The 20,389-nt window shown below is 38.6% G+C and overlaps 1 protein-coding gene across 5 annotated transcripts in view; it reads left to right on the top strand.

Moving 5' to 3' along the window:
• The window catches only part of EBF1 (EBF transcription factor 1), a 413,838-nt gene that overhangs the window by 299,584 nt on the left and 93,865 nt on the right, over nucleotides 1-20,389 (top strand). For 3 of the 5 annotated variants that reach the window (XM_017864540.1, XM_017864536.1, XM_017864538.1), the window contains exon 9: nucleotides 11,069-11,202. In XM_017864540.1, coding sequence (XP_017720029.1) covers nucleotides 11,069-11,202 — 134 coding nt within the window. The remainder of the gene's footprint in view (nucleotides 1-11,068; nucleotides 11,203-20,389) is intronic. The other 2 variants (XM_017864537.1, XM_017864539.1) reach the window with 1 other exon arrangement.

The following is a 20,389-nucleotide window of genomic DNA, read 5'->3' on the forward strand; positions in this document are numbered from 1 at the left end:
AAAAAAAAAAAAAAAAAAAAAAAAGAAAGAAATTATGTATTAGTTGCTGGCAATTAAAAATAGAGATTTTATATGAAAACCTGGATTTACAAATGTCTTTTATAATTAGAAGAGCTTGTAGTGCTGGATCCACATTCTCAAATGGCAACAGGTAGGGCAAACTCAGAAACCATTTTACTTTTGGATGAAGCACATACTCTACATTTAGCCACAATCCCCACCAATCCCATTGCATTGCCTCATCCCATTTCATTGACTTACCTTCCTGCCTAGCCCTGTGAGCATTTGATTTTATGATCCTCATTGGAGGGATTAGAAATTAATTGTTGTTCTTAGCACAGTTCCTAGTCTATGGAGGGCACCCCATATATTGCAGCTCTGATTAGTCTTTATCAGTTATAGGCTGAGTTATGAAAACTTGATCCTGAGATCAGTGGTATCCAATTGAACTTCCTGTGATGATGGAAGTGTCCTGTCTCTGTGCTGTCCAATATGATAGCTACTAGCCACTATAACTATTGACTACTTGAAATGTGGCTGGTATGACTGTGGAAATAATTTGTATTTCATATTAATTAATTGAAAATTAAATGTAAATAGCTGCATATAGCTAGTAGCTACTGTAATGGGCAAAGCAAAAGCAGATTAAGTAATGGGATCAAACATCCAGTCAGCTGTCCTCATTTAGGATAGAATGTAGAGGATAGACAGCAGGGCTGTGTGTGTGAACTTGCCTATCTTACAAGAGATGACTTATAGTAGGCTTCATCATCTAGGGTCATCTACTTCCAAAGCGGGAACCACCAATTTCAGGAGCCTAAAACATGTGTTTTACCAAATGTTTATGTGCACATTCATGGCCATAAGCATAAGTCGTCTTAAGCTTACATGGGAAGTCTGACTGTTCTCTGTCCCCTGAATGTTGAGTTAAGGGACTATTTAAGTATAATAACTATACTTGTGAGTGAGAAAAGCCTAAATTATTTGATGAGCTGCTTGACTCCTACATTCATGACAGCATAGAGCCAAGAGCCAGTGTGAGTGAGGGTACTATGAGAAGGAAGCCTATGGAATCCTGCTAGACTGCTGGAGGGATCTTCTCTTCTTAGGGCCAAGGGCGCACAGGTTGCCATCTCTTGAGGTTTCCATCGTGGACACACTGAGCACATCTAATGATTATATTGCTGTAAACCAGCCCACAAGAGGGATTCTAAAAGATCCTTCTCTCATGCAACTTTTTCTTTCATTCACACCTTGTTTGCCTGGGAAATTTGTCACTGGCCCTCTCCACCGTGCCTGGTAGTCAGAGCCCTCCCTTTGTCTTTGTCATAGAGTTGAAACCCAGAGCCATCTACCAAGCTCTGGCTTATTGGCAACTCACTGGCCTTTTTCCTGAAACCTGCCTGCCATAAGCCAACTTTTCCAGCTGATCACTAAGTGACTTCACTGCTTCTAGGGATATATGCATGGAGGACAAAACAAAAATCTGCCTTTTTCACTCCAGTTGAAGCTCGAATTATAGCTTCTGCCTCCACAGCCCTATCCCTGCCCCAGAAAAAAAACAAAACAAAACAAAACAAAAACAAAAAAAAAACCCCAAAACAAAACAAAACATGCTTCCTTAAAAACATAGAAATCTTAATGAAAATGATAGAAACAGTGTTGTTGCTAATTTTGTTAAGTGATGACTAATACCGATCCTCTTGTGATAGAAAAAAAAGAAGAAAACACACATGAATATCTTCTGCTTGGATCATTCATCCAATTGGAATTATACATCATCTAATCTTACAGTCAAATTCTGCTAAGAGGATACCATGTCTTTTTTATCTTTGTGGGCAAACATCAGTGTAAGCCCCTATTATAGTAGTGAATTGAATGATTCCTAGAATTCAATAGGAAGAGAAAGACAAAACCCTCTAACAAAAAAAGTAGATTGTACATGTTTTAAAATTTCTTCTTAGCAAAATTCATATCAAAATGTTTCCTAGAAAAGACCAAGGTAATATGAACTGAGAGTAACTAATGAAATGTTAAATTATCTACATGCATCTATGTTTTTATTGCTGAATTTGGTCCTGCCTTCAGACATAAGGAGGCTAAAAATTCATATTCAGATAAGGAAAGGCAAACCTTGGCGAACAGATGGAGCAGAGTTCAGCATAAAGGTTTAATCCTATCAGGCCGATTCCTGTATGGCCATCTGGATAATCCGGCACACACATTCAAGGCCTGTTAAAAATACGACTCCAGCCAAGATTAACGTCACAGATTTTCCACTAGACTTGCTCATATTTGACTTTATGATTTTCCAGGCCCAGGAAGATTGCTTGTGAATAAAGACTTGAATAGTCCTTGAAGAAGCAGTTGCATATTTTTTTAACCTGAAAATTGTTTCTCCTTTTCACAACATTGGGTGTCCATTTTTGGAAGGTTATTTTCATTTCCTTTTTTCCCCTTGGCTTTCATTTCCCAAACTTTTCTTACAACAGGACAATAAGGAGAAATGGACTAAAAATAATTTTGTGCACGAAAGTTCTCCTTGTCAGGAAGAAGAGAGTTATTTACTTATTGTATAATCAGAGGCAAGTGGATTTACTATTGTTGCAACAAATATCACAATTGGATCCATGAATAATTCATTTTGAAAATTCTCTTACCCTCCATGACAATTTTTCCCCATTGCTTTGCAATGGAGTGACTGACAATCATAGAATAAGAGCGGGGGAAAAAACCCAAAGAACTGATGACAATATTTGCCTTTGACTGCTCTAGGATTAATATTTTGTACATTTTAATTTTGGATTTGGCAGATCAAACGTGAGGTGGAAAACAGTGTAGTCACACTTTGAGTTATAAAATTCTGAGCTGCAGTGTAGTTAACAAACAATTTTTGCATATTATGAAACAATGCTATGTTGTGTGTCATTAAATCCAAAAGCCTTCAACAAGTCTTTCAAGTGCAATTTAGAAGTTACAGGTACATCAAAATGTCAAGATTTCTTACTGCTAAATTGTCAAATAACCCTGTGTAATGAACCTGCACACAGTTCCGGATCTCTGACAAACTCATGAATCCAAAAGCGCTTGCCCTGGAATGCTTTGAATTAGAGTTGTTGCACCAGCATTTTTGTCCTTCCCTTGCTCAGGTGCTATGTCCATTGATTGTTGAGAAATTTTGCTGATTCAGAATAAAATAAGAAAGCTGCAAAATAGGAAGAGAATATAATTTGGGCTTAGTCTATAATTAGCAAATGGCATAAATTGGAACTTAGACACTATTTTGCTAAGTTTAGGTACATCTAGATATTCACCACTAAGCTAACACTGCCTTAATGTAGATGGACATTGGAGTTACATTTCCAAATAGTGCCTGTGAATTTTTCCTTTTCTTCTTTTCTGTGAGAGCCATTAATACTGTCAAAGCAAAGGGCATTCTTGCCAAATGAAGTCACTTTGGAATAAAGAATGAAAAACACTTGAAATTCTCAGTCTCCTCATTTAATATTTAATAGGTTTAATTGCATCTAGTATGGAGAAATCTCTATATCATGGGTTACATTTCTCCTTAAAGTGACAAACATCACACACACACACACACACACACACACACACACGACTCTTTTTCATATATAATACATGAATCTTTGCCAAGTACTATCTAGATTTGCTAGCGGACAGGGCAATAAGTGCAGACAAATAACAAAATGAAATAAAAACCCTAATAAACAATAAAATGCTTAACTGCATTTATTTACAATAAAATGCTTACTGCAATTACTGAAGAAAATAAAGTAAGGCAGAAACAAATCCCCAGTAACACAAGTTAAAGCAACAGCATATGTGTTATAAAGGCTGCTACACCTTGCATGAGGAAGCTGTCAAATTTGTTTGTTTGTTTATTGGTTGAGTTTATTTGTTTATTTGGAGTTAGCATTCTGAAAGTGAAGTTTGTATACTCTGGTACCAGAGTTCAGGTCAGGCATTCTAACTGCTTCTGGTTTCTAAAGCATGCGGTTGGAGAATGGATAAACAAAGAATAGATTTGTCTCCTGTGCATGGTCCAGTCTTCCAGCTGGAAGAAAATCTTCTGTTTGTCCCCTTCCTGTCCAGTAGCTGCTAGTTTCAGGATCAAAGAAGGCATCAAGAAGGCAGGTTGTAGTGCTGAGGAGCTGTGAGCAGGAAGGTCATCATTCACTCAAAAACAAACAAACAAACAAAAACACAGACACACACACCAGCAAAAACAAGCATTCAGATCTGTGCACTGAGTCCAAGTGGAATATTTTGTGCCCTCAATAGTCTTTCAAACAGTTTCTCCCAAGTACAACATCACCAAAATTAAGGAGATAAAAGGGAGAAAAGCCTGAGTTTTACGAGGTCACAAGTATCCCGTAGAAATGAGCTAAGCTCATGGGTTTTATGTTTTCTGCCAAGTCTCAAAAATTTGGGACAATAACATTAAAGTCAATTCCTCATTTCTGAAAATTTTCCCATTAATATTCATTCCAGGCAAATGAGATCCTTAAAAAAACATTCTACTTCGGAGGGACTGTTGCCAGTTCCACCTACTCAGTACATTTAGCTGGATATGTTAGCAAGCAGCTAAACTGGGAGTTCTTAGGAAAGTCTTACAATAAACTACATAATCTGAACTGATGAGAGTATAGGGTATTCTCATAAATAAACTCTGGTTAATGGGGAGCTGATGATAATAATTATTATAGCAGCAACTAGCATACTATGTGGTGCACAGTAAAACAACAAAACACAAGTAGGCATTTTCCATGTATTTTGCTGGAATTCTATGAGGTGAGTGCCCATGTGGAAACTACAGCTTAAAGAAGGTAAGAGACTGTTGTGAGGCTGCAGTGAGCGCTAAATGTGGAATTTGAACAACTGGAGCTTTTGCCCATTTTCAAATATAGTCATACTCCAAATGTTAAAATCAACTTAACATAATTTCCCATTTCTGTCTTTACTCAGAAGCCAGTAAAGGTGAATGCCAGCATTTTCACCTCCATCGTAAGCGTCAGTGGTCTGCTTTGCAGAAATGCTCATTAATAGAGAGTTCTGGTTAATAGAATTCTGGAAAAGGACAGAATGCATGTTTTCATATGCCATATGTAATGGGAATGGAAAAGAACCTTATATCACCTTGAGATTTAGATTTAGATAAGAACATTTCTAAATTTGCACGTTTTATCAACTGATGGAGTGTTGTTTCTCCGGTGTATTTAGATACAGGAATGGAGAAAAAAGCCAAACAATATATCTCGAATTAGTCTTTCATAATGTCGCATTCATTGTCACAAAAGCCTCATTTTGGGGATAAGATATGATAAATGCTGAACCTGGGTCATCTATATGGCTACCCCAAACAAGTGAGGTATTGATCACAGCACAGAGATTTCAGAAGGAAAAATAAGAGCAGCCCTAGGGCCCTGCTGATAGCTGCACACACCACTAATTCACCTCAATGGGCAGGCACCTCTGAGCTCAATTAACCCTTATTCCCAAGGCCACCCATAAACCCTGAGGTAAACATGGCTCTCCTGGCCCTTGCTTTCTATCAATGAAATAGATCATTTCTATTGGAGGCTGAAGTGCGATTCCAGCTTATAAATTCACCTTGCTAATAAAGAGACTGATGCTCCCAGTGCTAGTGTGCAGGCACTTGAATCATGTAACACTTATTCTGTAAATCAGGAAATTTTAAACTACCGAGGGCATCTGTGATTTCTTCTGCCTTCTGTGGCTATTGGAAGGAAATATAAATGCTCAGGAGATAGAGCAGGTGATAGCAAATGTCCCCTGGTGCAATTGTCTGCACATAGCACGTTGTTAAATACGTACTGGAGCTGAACGATTTCTTTCTTTCTTTCTTTTTTTATTCTTCCCTCTCTTTTCCTTCTCACCATGACCATTGTTCAAGAAGCAAATTGGAAATCTGGTAATTAGGCCCTGACTCATGGTGTAGTATTAGAGTCCTGAGCCAAAGTTCAACACCCTGAAATGAAATTTAAACCAATTAATCTGTTAGATTTTTATCGCTTGTCCGTGTTTTCTCAGCAATTCCCCCAGCACGTGGCCTTTGATCAACTCTCATACAAACGCTAAAATGTGTGCCTGCTGCTAGCAAGATGGGAATGACATTAACATGGTACTCATAAAACAATCAGAGCAGAGAAGCCCTCAAACAGGCAGGGCATAGTAATATTTAATAAAAGCACACACATAATCTTCAGAATTAGCATTTTGTGCCTTGCATTACCTTTGGGAGAAGAGCTTTTATTTGTGGAGTGATCATTATTATAACAAAGAAGAGCTACCTAATAATTTCCACTTTAACTCTGCAATGTGCCATGAGCATTTCAGAGCCATTATGCTAAACTGTGGTAGGGTAATCATGTTATTGTCATAGTTTGAAGGAAGGAAAATCTCCTCTACTTTCGTAGCTGGTGAGGGGTGGGGGAAGGGATTTAAAAAAAGAGGCAAACCCCACCCCAACCCTAAACTTTTATTTTAATGAGTTTGAAAACCAGAAATTGGCTCACTGGCCTTGCAGATACTTAAGATTGTGAAAATTCATTGGGGAGGAAGAAAGAATCTTTTATTAATTAAATCAAAAATGTGCTGGTAAAAGTGGTTTTGTATTCAAATATCACCCCCACATTCCATAATATTTTCTTGGAGATAGAGTTGTATTAATTATCACATCCCTGTGCTGAATTGAACTCTTTCATAAATCTTTTCACAGTCAAATTCCACTGAATCCATCCACTGTGACTATTAAAAGTCATTTTCCCCTGTCTTCTCTCTGTTTCTCTCTGGGTATCCCAAATGTAAGAAACAAGTCCTGGGCTGCTTTGGATGTTGTCTGAGCTTTCTCAGAGAAAACATATCCAAAATGAGGAGAGAAGAGGAGGCTCAGGGTCAGCACAGCTGTTTTGTTTGTTGTTTGTTTTATTTTGCTTTTTTAAAATGTAATTTTGCTCTAAAAAGTACAACTGTTCTCTCTCATAGAATTAAATGTTCTGCTACTTAATTTTTTATTATTACATAGTACCTTAATTTGTACACATTGAAAACATTTAAATCATACAGATATATAGGGAATAAATGTTAATAGTCCTCCTTTTCTGTCAACCACAGTCTAGTCCTTTTTATAAGGACTCTCTGGGGAAAGTTATGCATATCCTTCCTTCCAGGCCTTTGTCCATCACACCTGTTCGCATATAACTGCATGCATACACATACTAGTGCATATACAGGTTCATATATATTATTTAAAAATAAACTTAATTACACTGTTCTTTAGTTTGCAAATTGTTTTTTTTTTCACTTGCTAACCTATTTTGAAATCTTTCCATATAAGTTTATAGAATTGTTTCATGGATTTTAATGACACTCCTAGTATTCTATAGTATGAATATACCATAATTTCTTTAACCACTCCCCTATTGGGAGCACCTAGACATCTGAATTTTTTGCTGTCAATACTGCAGTGAACATTTGGGTGCCTATAGTTTTAGCCACAATTGCAAGTATTTCCAGGTCTGCTTTTAGCCTGGCAGGTGTGTCATGAGTAGGGTTACAATGTAAAATAGCAGCCCATGAGTTAAAGCCAGCCCACAAACATTTTGTTTGGCCTACGCATTAAAAAAATACTGAACTCGTTTCCAACATTTAAAGATTGAAAAATTTGATATGAAAATGTGGCTTCCTGGCTTCTTTGGAAAGATCACCAGAAACCCAGATGACACTAGGCCTGCATTTTTATGGGGCCACCAAAGGCTGAAGCTGAGCAGTGCTGCCACCTCTCCCTGGGGCATGTACAATTCACCAGCACTTCCTGTTGCATTATAGATGTTGAGGGTCAGTGGCCATTCATGTCATGCTTATTCTGACAGCCTGAGCTGCTGCATTCATTTGTATGTCTTGCCTTGGTCTACATGAGTCTGTGAATTCTTAACAATAGCTCTTGGGCCTGATTCTCTTTTCCTGGTCACAGTGTTTTCTACTTTGCATTATTGACATTTTGGGGTTCTTCATTTATGGGGACTATCCCATGCATTCATGCATCATTGGATACTTAGCATTCTTTTATTTATTTATTTAATTTTTTTTAAGAGACAGAGTCTCGCTCCGTCACCCAGGCTGGAGTACAGTGGTGCAATCATAGCTCACTGCAGCCTTGAATTCCTGGGCTCAAGCAATCCTTCTGCCTCAGCCTCCCCAGTAGCTAGGATGACAGGCTTGCACCTGGCTAGTTTTTAAAAAAACCTTTCATAGATACAGTCTTACTGTGTTTCCTGGGCCAGTCTTGAACTCTTGGTCACAAGAGATCCTCTCACCTTGGCCTCCCAAAGTGCTGGGTTTATAGGTGTGAGCCACTACACCTGGTTTGACCTCCAGTTACTAAATGCTACTAGTTTCCCCTCCTCATCCTCTCTCTCTGGGATAGCTCATGATTCCTTTACATGTTTTTTCAAATTCACCAGTGGGGAGGTGCCACAGAGTTTCCCCTCAAGACTAACATTTATAACAAATGTATAGGAGGAGTTTTGGAACCCTTAGAGGTCTAAACTTAGAAAGGTCTGAATGACTTACCTGCTCTAAGAATAGCACATAGTCTCGAAGCAGGGATGGTAGACAGTGCTGAGTGTAGAGGTAGGATAGACTGAGGGGTGTGTCATTCTTCCTGGGGTACTTCCCTCAAGGCTTTCTCTAAAACTGAGAAGACGTTGTCAAATATTGTTTCCTCACCTGGTTATCTCTGGAAGCTTGATGCTCTTTCTTGCCTCTGAGGCATTGATGTATAGCTTTGCTTCTGGAAAATTGCTCACAGTATTTGAAAACATTGCAACTTTCCTTGGGAAGTGTTTGAAAGCACATACACACACATGCACGTACACCCATGTGACTTCTGTATCCTACGTATAACAAGTGGAAAAAAGAGGGAAGGGGTCAAGTTCAAAACTAGCAGGTCTTGGTCATGCTATTTTAGGGCCTTTCCTGTAGGAGGGTTTCTCAAAGATGCAGAAACACCCCCTTCCACCTCCGTTTGTGCAATGATGAGAAAGCCTGCAGGAGACCATATTTAGCTGAAGAAATATGCATGTGTGATTAAAAACAAAACCAGAAATTCCAAAGCTAAAACTGATAATAAACACTAAGACCATTTTGCAATCTGTGTGGGTAATCTCAGGGTCAGCAATTAATGACCCCATTGGATTCCATACTTTGACTCAGGCAGGACTCTCAAGACCAATTCAGTTAAACCAATATCCTCTTCTTCTTAGAAGAAGTACTAGGGGTATTGTAACACCTTTTGTACTCCATTCCAGCAACTAAGTAGACTGAGTTATAATTTAAGAATTGATATTTGGGGACATTAACAAAATGTTTCCAAACTGCGAATATTTTTAGAACTTTAGTTGTTAAATATAGTTTATTTCTCTTGTAACTTGCTTCAAATCATACATCATATTCTATCACTAGTTTGGGAGTACTTAAATCATGGATTTAAACATTTTTTTACTTTTAAAGGTCACTTTTGTTTAAGAAAAAGCCCTATGCTTGTGGAACACTGATCACAACCTCTATGTATGTTAAAAAATCAGACAAGAAATGTCAAGTCAAGTCATGAATCATTTACATCTTCTTGATTAATTATTTTGTTTTTGGGAGAAAGTAGAGGAGAGAAAAGTCATCTGAACTGCCCAGTTTTAGTTGTAAATGCATTGCTGTGAGTTCAGCCAACATGAAATGTTTAGTTTGGATATTTCCAAATTTCTCTGTGCAAATTTTTAAGATTAATTTGAATCAAAATCAAACCCATTCTATTTGTTTGTGTGGTGGCACGTGAGCAATGGTCCCACCGGGCTGGACTTAATATTTTCTTTCCTTCTTGCAAAAGTTAAAGCGTGACATTTTGCCAAATTTGACAGAGTCCAAATATTTTTTTGCCAGTTTTTTTCCCGTTAAAATTAACTAGTGCTCTCATTGGCTTCAATGCTCGGAAAGTCAGTCTTGGATACTTAATAAATTTTTTATTAAAGATGAAGGTCCTATTTTCTCTCCTTGAACAGTATCTCCCTTACTTTAGGATTTTGCTTTCTTGTTGTTCATAAAAATAATCATGAGAACAGAAGCATGACATTGTAGAGTTAAAAGTCCTCAGTGGCACGAAGGTGCTCTCTGAGAAATTTTAAAAACCATCCAACAATGACATTTATGCCCAGCAATTCTGTTGAAAGTATGCCATGCTCATTAAACAAACCACCTCCAGTCTATTTGGAATCACAGTATTTGCAAATTATTTCCCATCTCCAAGGGCCATTTATAATGGAAAGAAAAGAGATATGAAATTTTGAAAAAGTCAATTCTAGGGTTTTATGCCTGGGAAAGACAGCAAAGCAAAGGTCATGGAAAACTCTGCGGTTGAGCCCTGACTCAGCTATTTGGTTACATAATTCACCCCGAGTGACCTGCATTCTTCGCATCTGTAAAATGGGATCTATGACATTTATTTGAAAAAAATCTTAATGATTTTTAATGAGACATGTTGCAATGTTAGTGTTTCAGACAGAAGGTGTGGAGCAAGAATCATTTCCTGCTCCAGGCTCCACTCTTTCTTAGCTTCCTATTGGATGGTAATGTTTATCTAAAAAAATGTAAGTTTTCTTTTCAGGAGGTATATTTAACTATGAAGCAATTCTGTAAGGTTTCCAATATATTCCAGAAAGTCACCCATTTTTAATAAAAAAAAATCCTTAGCAATTCACAAATTAAAATTTGCTTTGTGTTTTAATAAAGTTTCAGGTTTGATAAAGATTTGGGTAAAATATATGTATCTGAATAGAAACAATGAAAAGAACGCTTTTAAAAACTGAAGTTGCACCCTGAAGTTTCAGGTCCTAATGTGGCTAGGAAATGCTGAGATCTTGAGGGACTTTCTGTTAGTGAAAAGATAAAAGATTTTTTTTTCCTTTTTCTCAAGTCTTCATCATTAAAGTTTGGTTCTAACAGCAGACTCCTTCTCTTTTTCATGTGTGTTGAAAAGCAGCTACTCCCTGTATCAAAGCCATCAGCCCGAGTGAAGGATGGACGACGGGAGGTGCGACTGTGATCATCATAGGGGACAATTTCTTTGATGGGTTACAGGTCATATTCGGTACCATGCTGGTCTGGAGTGAGGTAGGTGTTGTCTGAACATTAATATCTAATAGCTTGATCTACTTGAAGATACTGTCTATGCTTGAATTTCTAATAGAATGTGTAGACTTTAGTGGTGCCTCTCTGGGTGGGCCAGCTTCAGTCTACAGAATTTGGGGAAACTGGAAGAGATGGTTTGGGTTTACCAGGAGGCAACAGTTACTACTGGAATGACTTCCATTCTTTGGCCCATAAGCAATAGGAGAGCTTCTGTTTAGAAATTTGTCTTCTTGGGCTTGCCATGGTATGGAGGTCCTATTGTATGCTGGGAATTGAAGAGGAGATGCAAAGTTACAAGATGTATAGAAAAAGCCCATTCACACTTTAGCAAGGGTGTAATCTGTGGCTATTTTGTAGAAAGAGTACTGTAGCCTGATCTTCGAGGAACATCATTCAGTGGCAGCATAATCCAGGTGTAGGTGGTTCTTGACTTATTCGATGACTATTCACCAGAGAGAGTGATTTGCTGGGAGAACCTAGAACCACCAAGGGTTTTTTCTAGCTCTAGGAATTTATAACTCTCAAGCATCTCTGTGTGTGACTGCAACCCCATGAAAATGACTAAGTTCTAATTGTGCAGTGCTGTCCAAGCACTGTGATTGTTCTTTTAACCTACCAGTTGACTTGTCTGGCAACCATCAGCATCAGCTCAAGATTACAAAACATGTGCATCCTGTTATATAGATGCCATAGCAAATCTGCCATTGTGTTCTCAGTTCTGAGCCCCAGTTTCTTAGCCAGCATGCTCCAAGAACCCTCTCTTTCACTTCACCAAAGTTTAGAATAAAAACAATGTTAGGGCTACGACGTACCATAGGGTTCATTCATCCCATTTGCTTTGTAAGCATGTAGTCATCCTAACTTACTGAGACTTACTGTATGCTAGGCAATGTGCTAAACCTTGAGATAGATCATCGCACCCTTCTTTCTACACTACGAGTAGATACTCTTAGCATATTTCTTTTCTTGATAAGGATACGGAGACTTCGAGACATATTTGTCTCATAGCCAGAGAGCAGCTGCCCAAAGCCTATAGAATGTGAGTGATTTGTATATGGCCACACAAAGATTTCCATTTCTAGCTGTGCTCCCATGACACTGGTTTAACCCATCTAGATATTTTCTTTGTGTTGTTTTCTCTCTAGAGGGGCCATACAAATGAGCAGAAAGTTAAGACTGTGATAGTTGGGTGTGTTTGTCTTTCCAGAACAGAGACTGTTCTTCTTTGTAAGCCTTCTGTGTATACTGCTTACTGCCAGTAACCCACTCAGACAAACCCCTTGCTAGCTCGTGCTGCTGCCGCCTTGGTATTTTCTACGCAGCAAACAAGGGGTATGCATTGGATCATAGAATCAAAGTTCTCATAAAGCCGAATCAGAGATGAACTTCCCAGCCCACCCAACTAATTGTTAGGCAAGTTGGAATATTCCAGGTATGAAAGGTGGACTAAGTTCCCCTTGCCACCTGTACTCCATTTTTTGTTGAAACTGTTGGGTTGTAAATTAGAAGCATCAAATTCATGGCAAGATTTGCTGCCAGCCTGGAGTCTTCATCCTGCTGGAGACAGTAGTCTCATGAGGACAGCCTGTCTCAGGTCTTGTGGGCTGTGTCTTCCACCTTTTCCATCTTTGTTTCTGTTGCTTATCTCAGAAGTTGGGAGATGGGAAGAGTAAATATAATACGGACTCCTTGCTTCATGTCATTGCAGTCAAAGCGGAGCTCAAAATTGACATTAAATATTACTGACCTTGTGAGAAGAAGGTGGTTTGGTCTGAAGTTTCCTGTAAAACCTTGTGCCTTCTTAACCCAAGTGTACTCCGTTGAATATGGAATAAGAACACATCAGGAAATCATTCATTTGCGCCTCTGCCTTGCGCTTAATCAAGGTCCCTCAGTTTTTTCTCACTTTCCTACTTTCTTGACCTGTTTTGGGAACAGCAAAGGGAGGTTAGCATGTAACTTGGATTTATCCAAATTGCTTTAAAGGATCTGTTTCTATATAACAAAATTGACAAAAGTCATGGGAAGGAAAAACCATTAATGCAATACCTTTGTCCTCCTCCCTCCTCTGTCCCTCCAGTGCCACTGCCTTGTGTGTGCCAGGAGCCCCTTTTCACTCTGTCCCAGGAGTTGGGGGGGTCCAGCCAGGACCTGAGGTGGAGGATGCTCCTTCGTTGTCCAGCCCCTGCTTTCAGACTTCTCTTGGTTGTAGCTATGTCATAAAACAACTATGACCCTGTCCTGGTGCAAATTGTTTCCTAAAACATTTGTGCAGATATTCTTTTAAAACAAGCAAATGCAACTGCATTAGCAGTTGGGTACCTGGGTGTGGACTTTAAATTGGGCTGTTATCATGACTGTCCTATGTTCAGAATAATGAGCCTTGTAGAAGTGAACCTTTTTTTGTAATATTCTAAACTATTTCTATATTTAGGTTTTCATACAGACTACTTGGCACACACAATTTTCTCTGCCTTTTCATTCAGGGAGAGAATTTGATACTGCCCCAAATCAAGAAATCCATTGTATAATGTGAGAATTGAGAAATAGCTCATACTTGCTAAGGGTTCATCATGTGTAGGCACTTTATGGGTATTGCTTTAAGCCTCACAATAGCCTTGTATTCAATACTCCTGTTAATTCTAATTTTGCATATGAGTAAACTGAGTTTCAGAGAGGTTAAAAAGCTTGCCCAAGGTTACACAGCCAGATAGGAATAGAGATTGGATTTGAACTATACCGTATTGTTTTTACGAAGGAAGGAAAAGTCCTAGTTAATAAAAGAGCATATGCAATCTTGAGAGAGGGAAGAATGACAGAAAGAGGAAAAAAAAAAAAAAAAAAAGGAGAGGTTTCATAAGCCAGGTGGTATAGTAGTAGAAAGTAGTAATAGTAATTGTAGTAGTGATGATCGTTGTTTTTAATCGAATAAAATTACATGAGTGCCTTTTATTTTTGTAGAAGCAGAAAAATATTAACCAAGTTTGGGGCCATTTGTCAAGGCCTGCATTGTACAGAATCAGAATTTGATCAGAGGACATCTAAGAAAAAGCTATAGAAAATGCAGAGTGTGACTAATATTAGCTAACATTCATTCACTGAACACTTAGTTCCTGCCAGGCAGTATGATAAATGTTTGGTAGCACCCTTGTGGGATTCTCACCATTGTGTATGATGTTGTTCTCATTTGATCATTCCTCTCATGATGAGGAAATTGAAGCTTGGTGAAGTTAAATAAGTGGTTCAGTTATCAAGTGGTAGAGAGATGGGACTTGAACCCAAACAGTCCAACCCCAGGGCTTACCTTCTTAACCTTCCATAATTTAGCCTATACCACCATTTTTATCCTAGGGTGTTATCAGATCAGGGTGATAGGCTCACATTGCCATGATGTCTTGTGCTGGGGGTGCCTTAACTGTTGCTGTTACCTTCCAAGGTCAGGTAGAATTGGCATGTACAGACTCAGAGAGGTAAGAGGGCTTCCCTTCATCTTCCAGTTGTATATGTTTGTGATTGGTGCCACTGGATTCTAGGTAGAATTTATCTTTATGAAGTAAAGGATACATGCCTGTGCTAGGGCAAGACAATTAACCTGTTTAGACTCATCTTTAGAGCTGGATCCCTGTCCATCCAAAGTCTTTGCCCCAGACCACATGATCTTGAGGTTTATGCCATCTCTAAGATCCAGGACTTCTAATTTTAAGTAGACTTTTATCACTTCTGCATTTCCTTGCTGTATAGCCCAACACACCCAGGAAGCAGGCTGCCAGGCTAGGACAAGTAGATAACATTTTAGATTAGCAGCTAATGCCATTATTTAGAGTCTTTTTTTATCTAAAGAATTCTTTAAAGAGCCAGAGAAAATCAGGCTGGCTTAATTTAGTCCCCTACCAACCCAGTCTTCTGCAAATGAGTAGTTCAGTTCAACTCATGGATCGCCCCCTGACGGGTGGGAAGAAGAAAGGGGCACTTCATTGCTCCTAACTCAGCTCTGCCTTCTGTGAGCCCCCAAGTTCACATGGCTTTCTTGTGAATTTGGTTTGCCCCCTTCCTCTTTCTTTATTGTTTCTTGCCCTTTCTCCTCTCCCTCTTTTTAGAAAGTAAATTATTTTAGTATTATTCTTGTGCTCCTTGCCCTGTCCTACTCTACAAGTCTTTAAAAAAAATGTTTTAGTGTTTTATATACAAATCTAGGAAAACTAGCAGGGTTGATGTGTGATAATGTTTAATGTGGGTTGAGATTTTTTTCTTGACCAGAGCCGCGCTTGATTGTTTTGCTTTTCTACCAACAAGTGATTTGGAGCAGGGAGGGGCTCCTGCTTCTGATTTGTAGAACTAATTGTTATTTTAATATCTCCTCTGAATTCCTCCAGTTTCTAAACAGTGAGCACTGGTTGGCTTGCCTGCTGGGTGTCTAGCACTGGGATAGGTACCATGGGTAATTAAAGTCGGGCTTTGTGGGATCTGGTGTTTTGTTTGGAAAGATGACTTGCTTCCATGAAGCAAATTAGAGAGTTACATAATATATTTATATAATCTAGTATTAAATTGGTAGTTTACAATTCCAGGCAAAGTTCTAGAAGGCAGAGAGTGGTATAGTCAGAAGTAGATTGTTTGAATGACCAATCAATTTCCTCTTATGTATGGATGCAGCTCTGTGCTAGGTACGTTAGGCTCTCATGACCCTTTTATTTTATCACAGAATTTATACAACTTAAAGTATTTAAGCTGTCAATTAAAAAAAAAAAAAGGACAATGGTGGGTTTAGTGGGGAGCAGAGAATAATATTCCAGGCAAGTGTTGAGATTGCATGCGTTAGCAGTGGATAAGCAACCATTTGAGAGACTTGGGTATTGATGATCCTTCCATTGCCCAATCAGAGGATCTAGATTTAGTCATTGTTGGTCGCTGGACCTCAGTTTCTCATCTGAAAATGAAGGGCTTAGTCTATATCCTCTTTGAAATCAGTGCTACAATTCTAGTGATTCCTTTTTTTTTTTTTTTTTTTGAGACAGAATCTTGCTCTGTTGCTCAGGCTGGAGTGCAGTGGCATGGTCTCAGCTCACTGCAACCTCCACCTTCCAGGTTCAAGCGATTCTCCTGCCTCAGCCTCCCATGTAGCTGGGACTACAGGCGCGTGCCACCACACCCAGCTAATTTTTGTATTTTTAGTAGAGACGGGATTTCACCGTGCTGGCCAGGCTGGTTTCAAACTGCTGACATCGTGATCCGCCCGCCTCGGCCTCCCGAAGTGCTAGGATTACAGGCATGAGCCACCGCACCCAGCCTAGTGATTCCTTTTAACTAGAGTTTATTCCGCTGAAAATCCCCCCACAGTCAGAAGGGGACAGTGGTGGCATGTGGAAACTGCTCCTTTTCTTCCACTATTGTTCTTTTCTTTCAGAGCACACTTACAATACACAGATGTGATGTCTATTTGCAAAAGGATTCTTTGAACTTCATCAAAACAATTTAATTGGCCACAAAACTAGATCTCCCTATTGATATGTCTTTAGCCAATATTTTTACTCTCTATGCTTCAGATTTTGGTATCTGATCTAAATCAGAGACTTATGCCACAATGTTGGCCAAATTCATCTTCTAGATAGTGCTATGGAAGACTAGTTCTTCAGGATATTAATAGATACCCCTTAGGAGATGAGAGAGGGAGATTTTTCTTGGTAAGTTTGGGGAACGTTGAGTCAAACAAATTCTACTGGTCTTTCTTCTAGGGCTTTGCACAACGTTTGAGGTACTAGCATGCACCACGAATACTTAGATGCAGTATTCAGCATGTCCCAAACTTTTGTGAAGGCAGAACTCTTCCCCCCCCCCGCCCCCCAAGGATCACCTTACAGGGAGATATATTGGTGATGGCTGAAGTGCATTTTGATTTCATGTTAATGGAGCCAAGTCATGAAATTCAATCACAAAGTGGTTGGACTGGGATAGATGTGAGAAAACCATCTGAAATATTTGCAGAGTATCATTCAGATTAGACCAGGAATGTTTAGAGCCATTATTCTTTAAAGCTGCAAGGCTTTGAACAAAATTTCCCTCATATTTTGCATCTGGTTTTAGTCAGTACACACTTGGCATTAGATGCTATATGATTTTGCAGGGCAGCTATATTTAAAGATTGCCAGTACCACTTAGTTCAGATGGGAGAAGCCAAAGTTTCCTCGTGTATGAAGCAATTAGTCTCACACAGGTTCTCCTCATTGTCTTTATCTAGATGCATGCTTTCTTCAGCTACATTCCCAGACATAGGGAATGAAGTCAAAAGAAACCTCTGGTGGAGACCTGTGGGTGAATATAGTTGGGTAAATGGTGGTTTAGGGGCTGAGAAGCAATTTTGCCACTTAAGTCAAAAAATTGGAAAACCAAGTGGTAAATGCAGTCCTTGATTTATTTCTTTCATCCTATCTATCTCTACTTTCCGTTCTCCTTTGTACACATAGCTCAGAGGAATGATTGTCAATAAACAAGAGGATTGGCTTCTCTATGATATTCAATAGTGGATGACTAAGATGCATACATGTATTCCGCCGGAAGTTTCCCAGACCTTTTTGCCCGGCCTTGACTCTTACTGAACCGCATGTAGAGTCACCACATTTTAAGGGCCTTGAGAAACCTTTTTTCAGTCAAGTACAGCTTTCTTATTTTGTGAGGAAAAAGAGACTTCACAGTGGTAGGGTGACTTGTCCTGGGAGCATATTATCTACTTAATGCTGGGCTCAGAGCCCAGTTCTCTTGACATCCAACTTCACCCCCATTCAGCTTTTGGTTGTACCAGATTTTCTCATGAATTTCCATGGGCTTTTAACGTACTCCCAGAAATTTACCAAACCTTCCTAAATTTTATGCGTGATTGCCCTAGCACTCTAAAGACTTATATATACCAGCTTGTATGTGAGATACAGCTCCACTAAAATAAAAAAGAAAATTAAGATGGAGAAAGACATTATGTCACACATTACCTCTTTCAAAATGTCATGATAGAAATGTAATACGATGTAAATAGTTGTGTCCATTTATTTTACATATATGGACGCTTCCATGTGTAAATTTAATTCAAAGTTGATTAAATGCATGGATTTAAAATGACCCATAGTTGCCTATTTTTTTCTAAATGTTTCATGTCCTATATTTAACCCGTGTTTATTGACCATCTATTATATAGAAGGTGCTTTATGCAAAATTACAAACTTTATTTGTTAAAAAATTTAAAAGCAGTCTGGATTAGTTGCATTAAACTTTGAATATGACTTTGAAGAACAACTTTCAAGCCCAAGTAATTTTATGAGAAATCATTTCTAAATGAGCCAGCATATTAAAAAAAAAAAGATAAAATGGTCTAATGGCCTTTTAATATAGTTACATAGTTACATAGTTAGAGCCATGCTCACTTTATTCCTAAGATGCCTTAGTCTACATTTTATTTTGATGACTGAGGCACTTGAAATCTATTTTCTATGTTGATAATTATGAAATAGTTAAAAAGGACTTTAAGATGACATTTTCAGCTATTTATGGTGTGCTCAGGAGGTACATGTGTCTGTAACTTGAAAATAGGAACCACTGAAGTGTGAATTTCTAATTTTCATATGAATCAATGACAGAATTCACACGTGGCTGCAGTCATGTGACTTTTACGAAGAAAATGAATATTTATGGATATCTGGATAGTGCTGTATTCCTTTCCTGCTGATTGTTGATCGCTGGGATGGCTTCCTGATACCCTGAACTAAATAAAGCCTTCTACCTTATACAACTTTTACTGGCTTTCTCTTTTCTAAAGGCACAACTTCTTAGTTTGGGATTCAAGCCCACCACCTTGACTCCAATCTTTCTTTTCAACATCCTCACCCACCATTCATCTTAATTTATGTTCTATTCCATTGACTTGTTAGCTGCTCCTTGTACCTACAGTGACTTTTCTCCCTGTCTTGCTGATGCCATTGCTCCCCACGGGATCCTTTTCCCTCCTTTCTGTGGTCATATCCCTCTGCCCTTTAAGATCCTATGAAATACCACCGTTTTCTCTGAAATCTTCCCATATGACTCAGGTATAGAATATTTTCTCTTCTGTCTGAATTCTTATGTTGTCTTATTTCTACCATACTATGTTCCTTATACATCTCCATCTTTAATTATTGTATTTAAGGGCATACCCTCTTCCTTGAAGGTAGGATCCAGGATAAATTCAGCTTAATTTTCTGTGATGCCCAGCACAGAGCTTTGCACATCTGAGGCATTAGTGAAAATCTGTTGAGTGACATTACTTCCTCATTCATTCATTCATTCATTCATTCATTCAAAGAAGTGCTCCCTAATAGCAACTGTTGTAGTTGACGATGCTTGAAAGTGTCAGTACTGGATAGATTGTGGTCCAGGTTTTGCTAATGCTTGTATGGGTAGTAGTTCATATTTAGATGTAATTGTTGTGTAATAAGTATGCACATAAGAGTCTTAATGTATAACTATTGGTGATGGTGAACATTGAGTAGTAATAGAAGTAACACATGTTGACTGATTGATACAAGTGATGCCTTTTCCTACACTGGTTACAGGAATTGTGTCAATTAATCCTTGTAATAAACTATCAGATAACAACTCCCATCCTACTCCCTCCCTCATCCTACTCTCTCCCCCATCCTACTCTCTCCCCCTTTCCCCAGTAAGGAAACTGAAGGTCACAGAGGTTGAGTGAATTTCCAAAGGTCCCACAGCTGATTATTGGCAAAGCTTGGATTTGAATCAAAGTCCACCTGACTCCATAGCCATCTCTTAACTCTCTAATATGAATGTGATAAAACTCATTTATCCAGAGATGTGTTATAATAACCTCAACTCTCCAAAATTCAGCATGAAACCAGAAGCAAGCCAAAAAAGTAAATAAAATAAAAAGCTTTGGGTTAATGAGAACAATACTTCTTCACAAACTGTGTTATCTGTTTTCCTAGGTCACAGCAAAATAGAAGGCCCAGACTAGAGGCAGATCATGTATGGAGGCGGGCTATTGGATACAGGCTCAGTGACAGCTGATGGCCTGATGTCTAGGGAAGAAATGGAAAGCCTAAAAAGCAAACACAGAACTATATTACTGTGCAGTTCATTAATGATGGTGGCCCTGAGTAATCAAAAAAAAAAAAAAAAAAAAAAAAAA

Source organism: Rhinopithecus bieti, unplaced genomic scaffold, assembly GCF_001698545.2.
Source record: "Rhinopithecus bieti isolate Rb0 unplaced genomic scaffold, ASM169854v2 scaffold_76561, whole genome shotgun sequence".
In the NCBI taxonomy this organism is placed as follows: domain Eukaryota; kingdom Metazoa; phylum Chordata; class Mammalia; order Primates; family Cercopithecidae; genus Rhinopithecus; species Rhinopithecus bieti.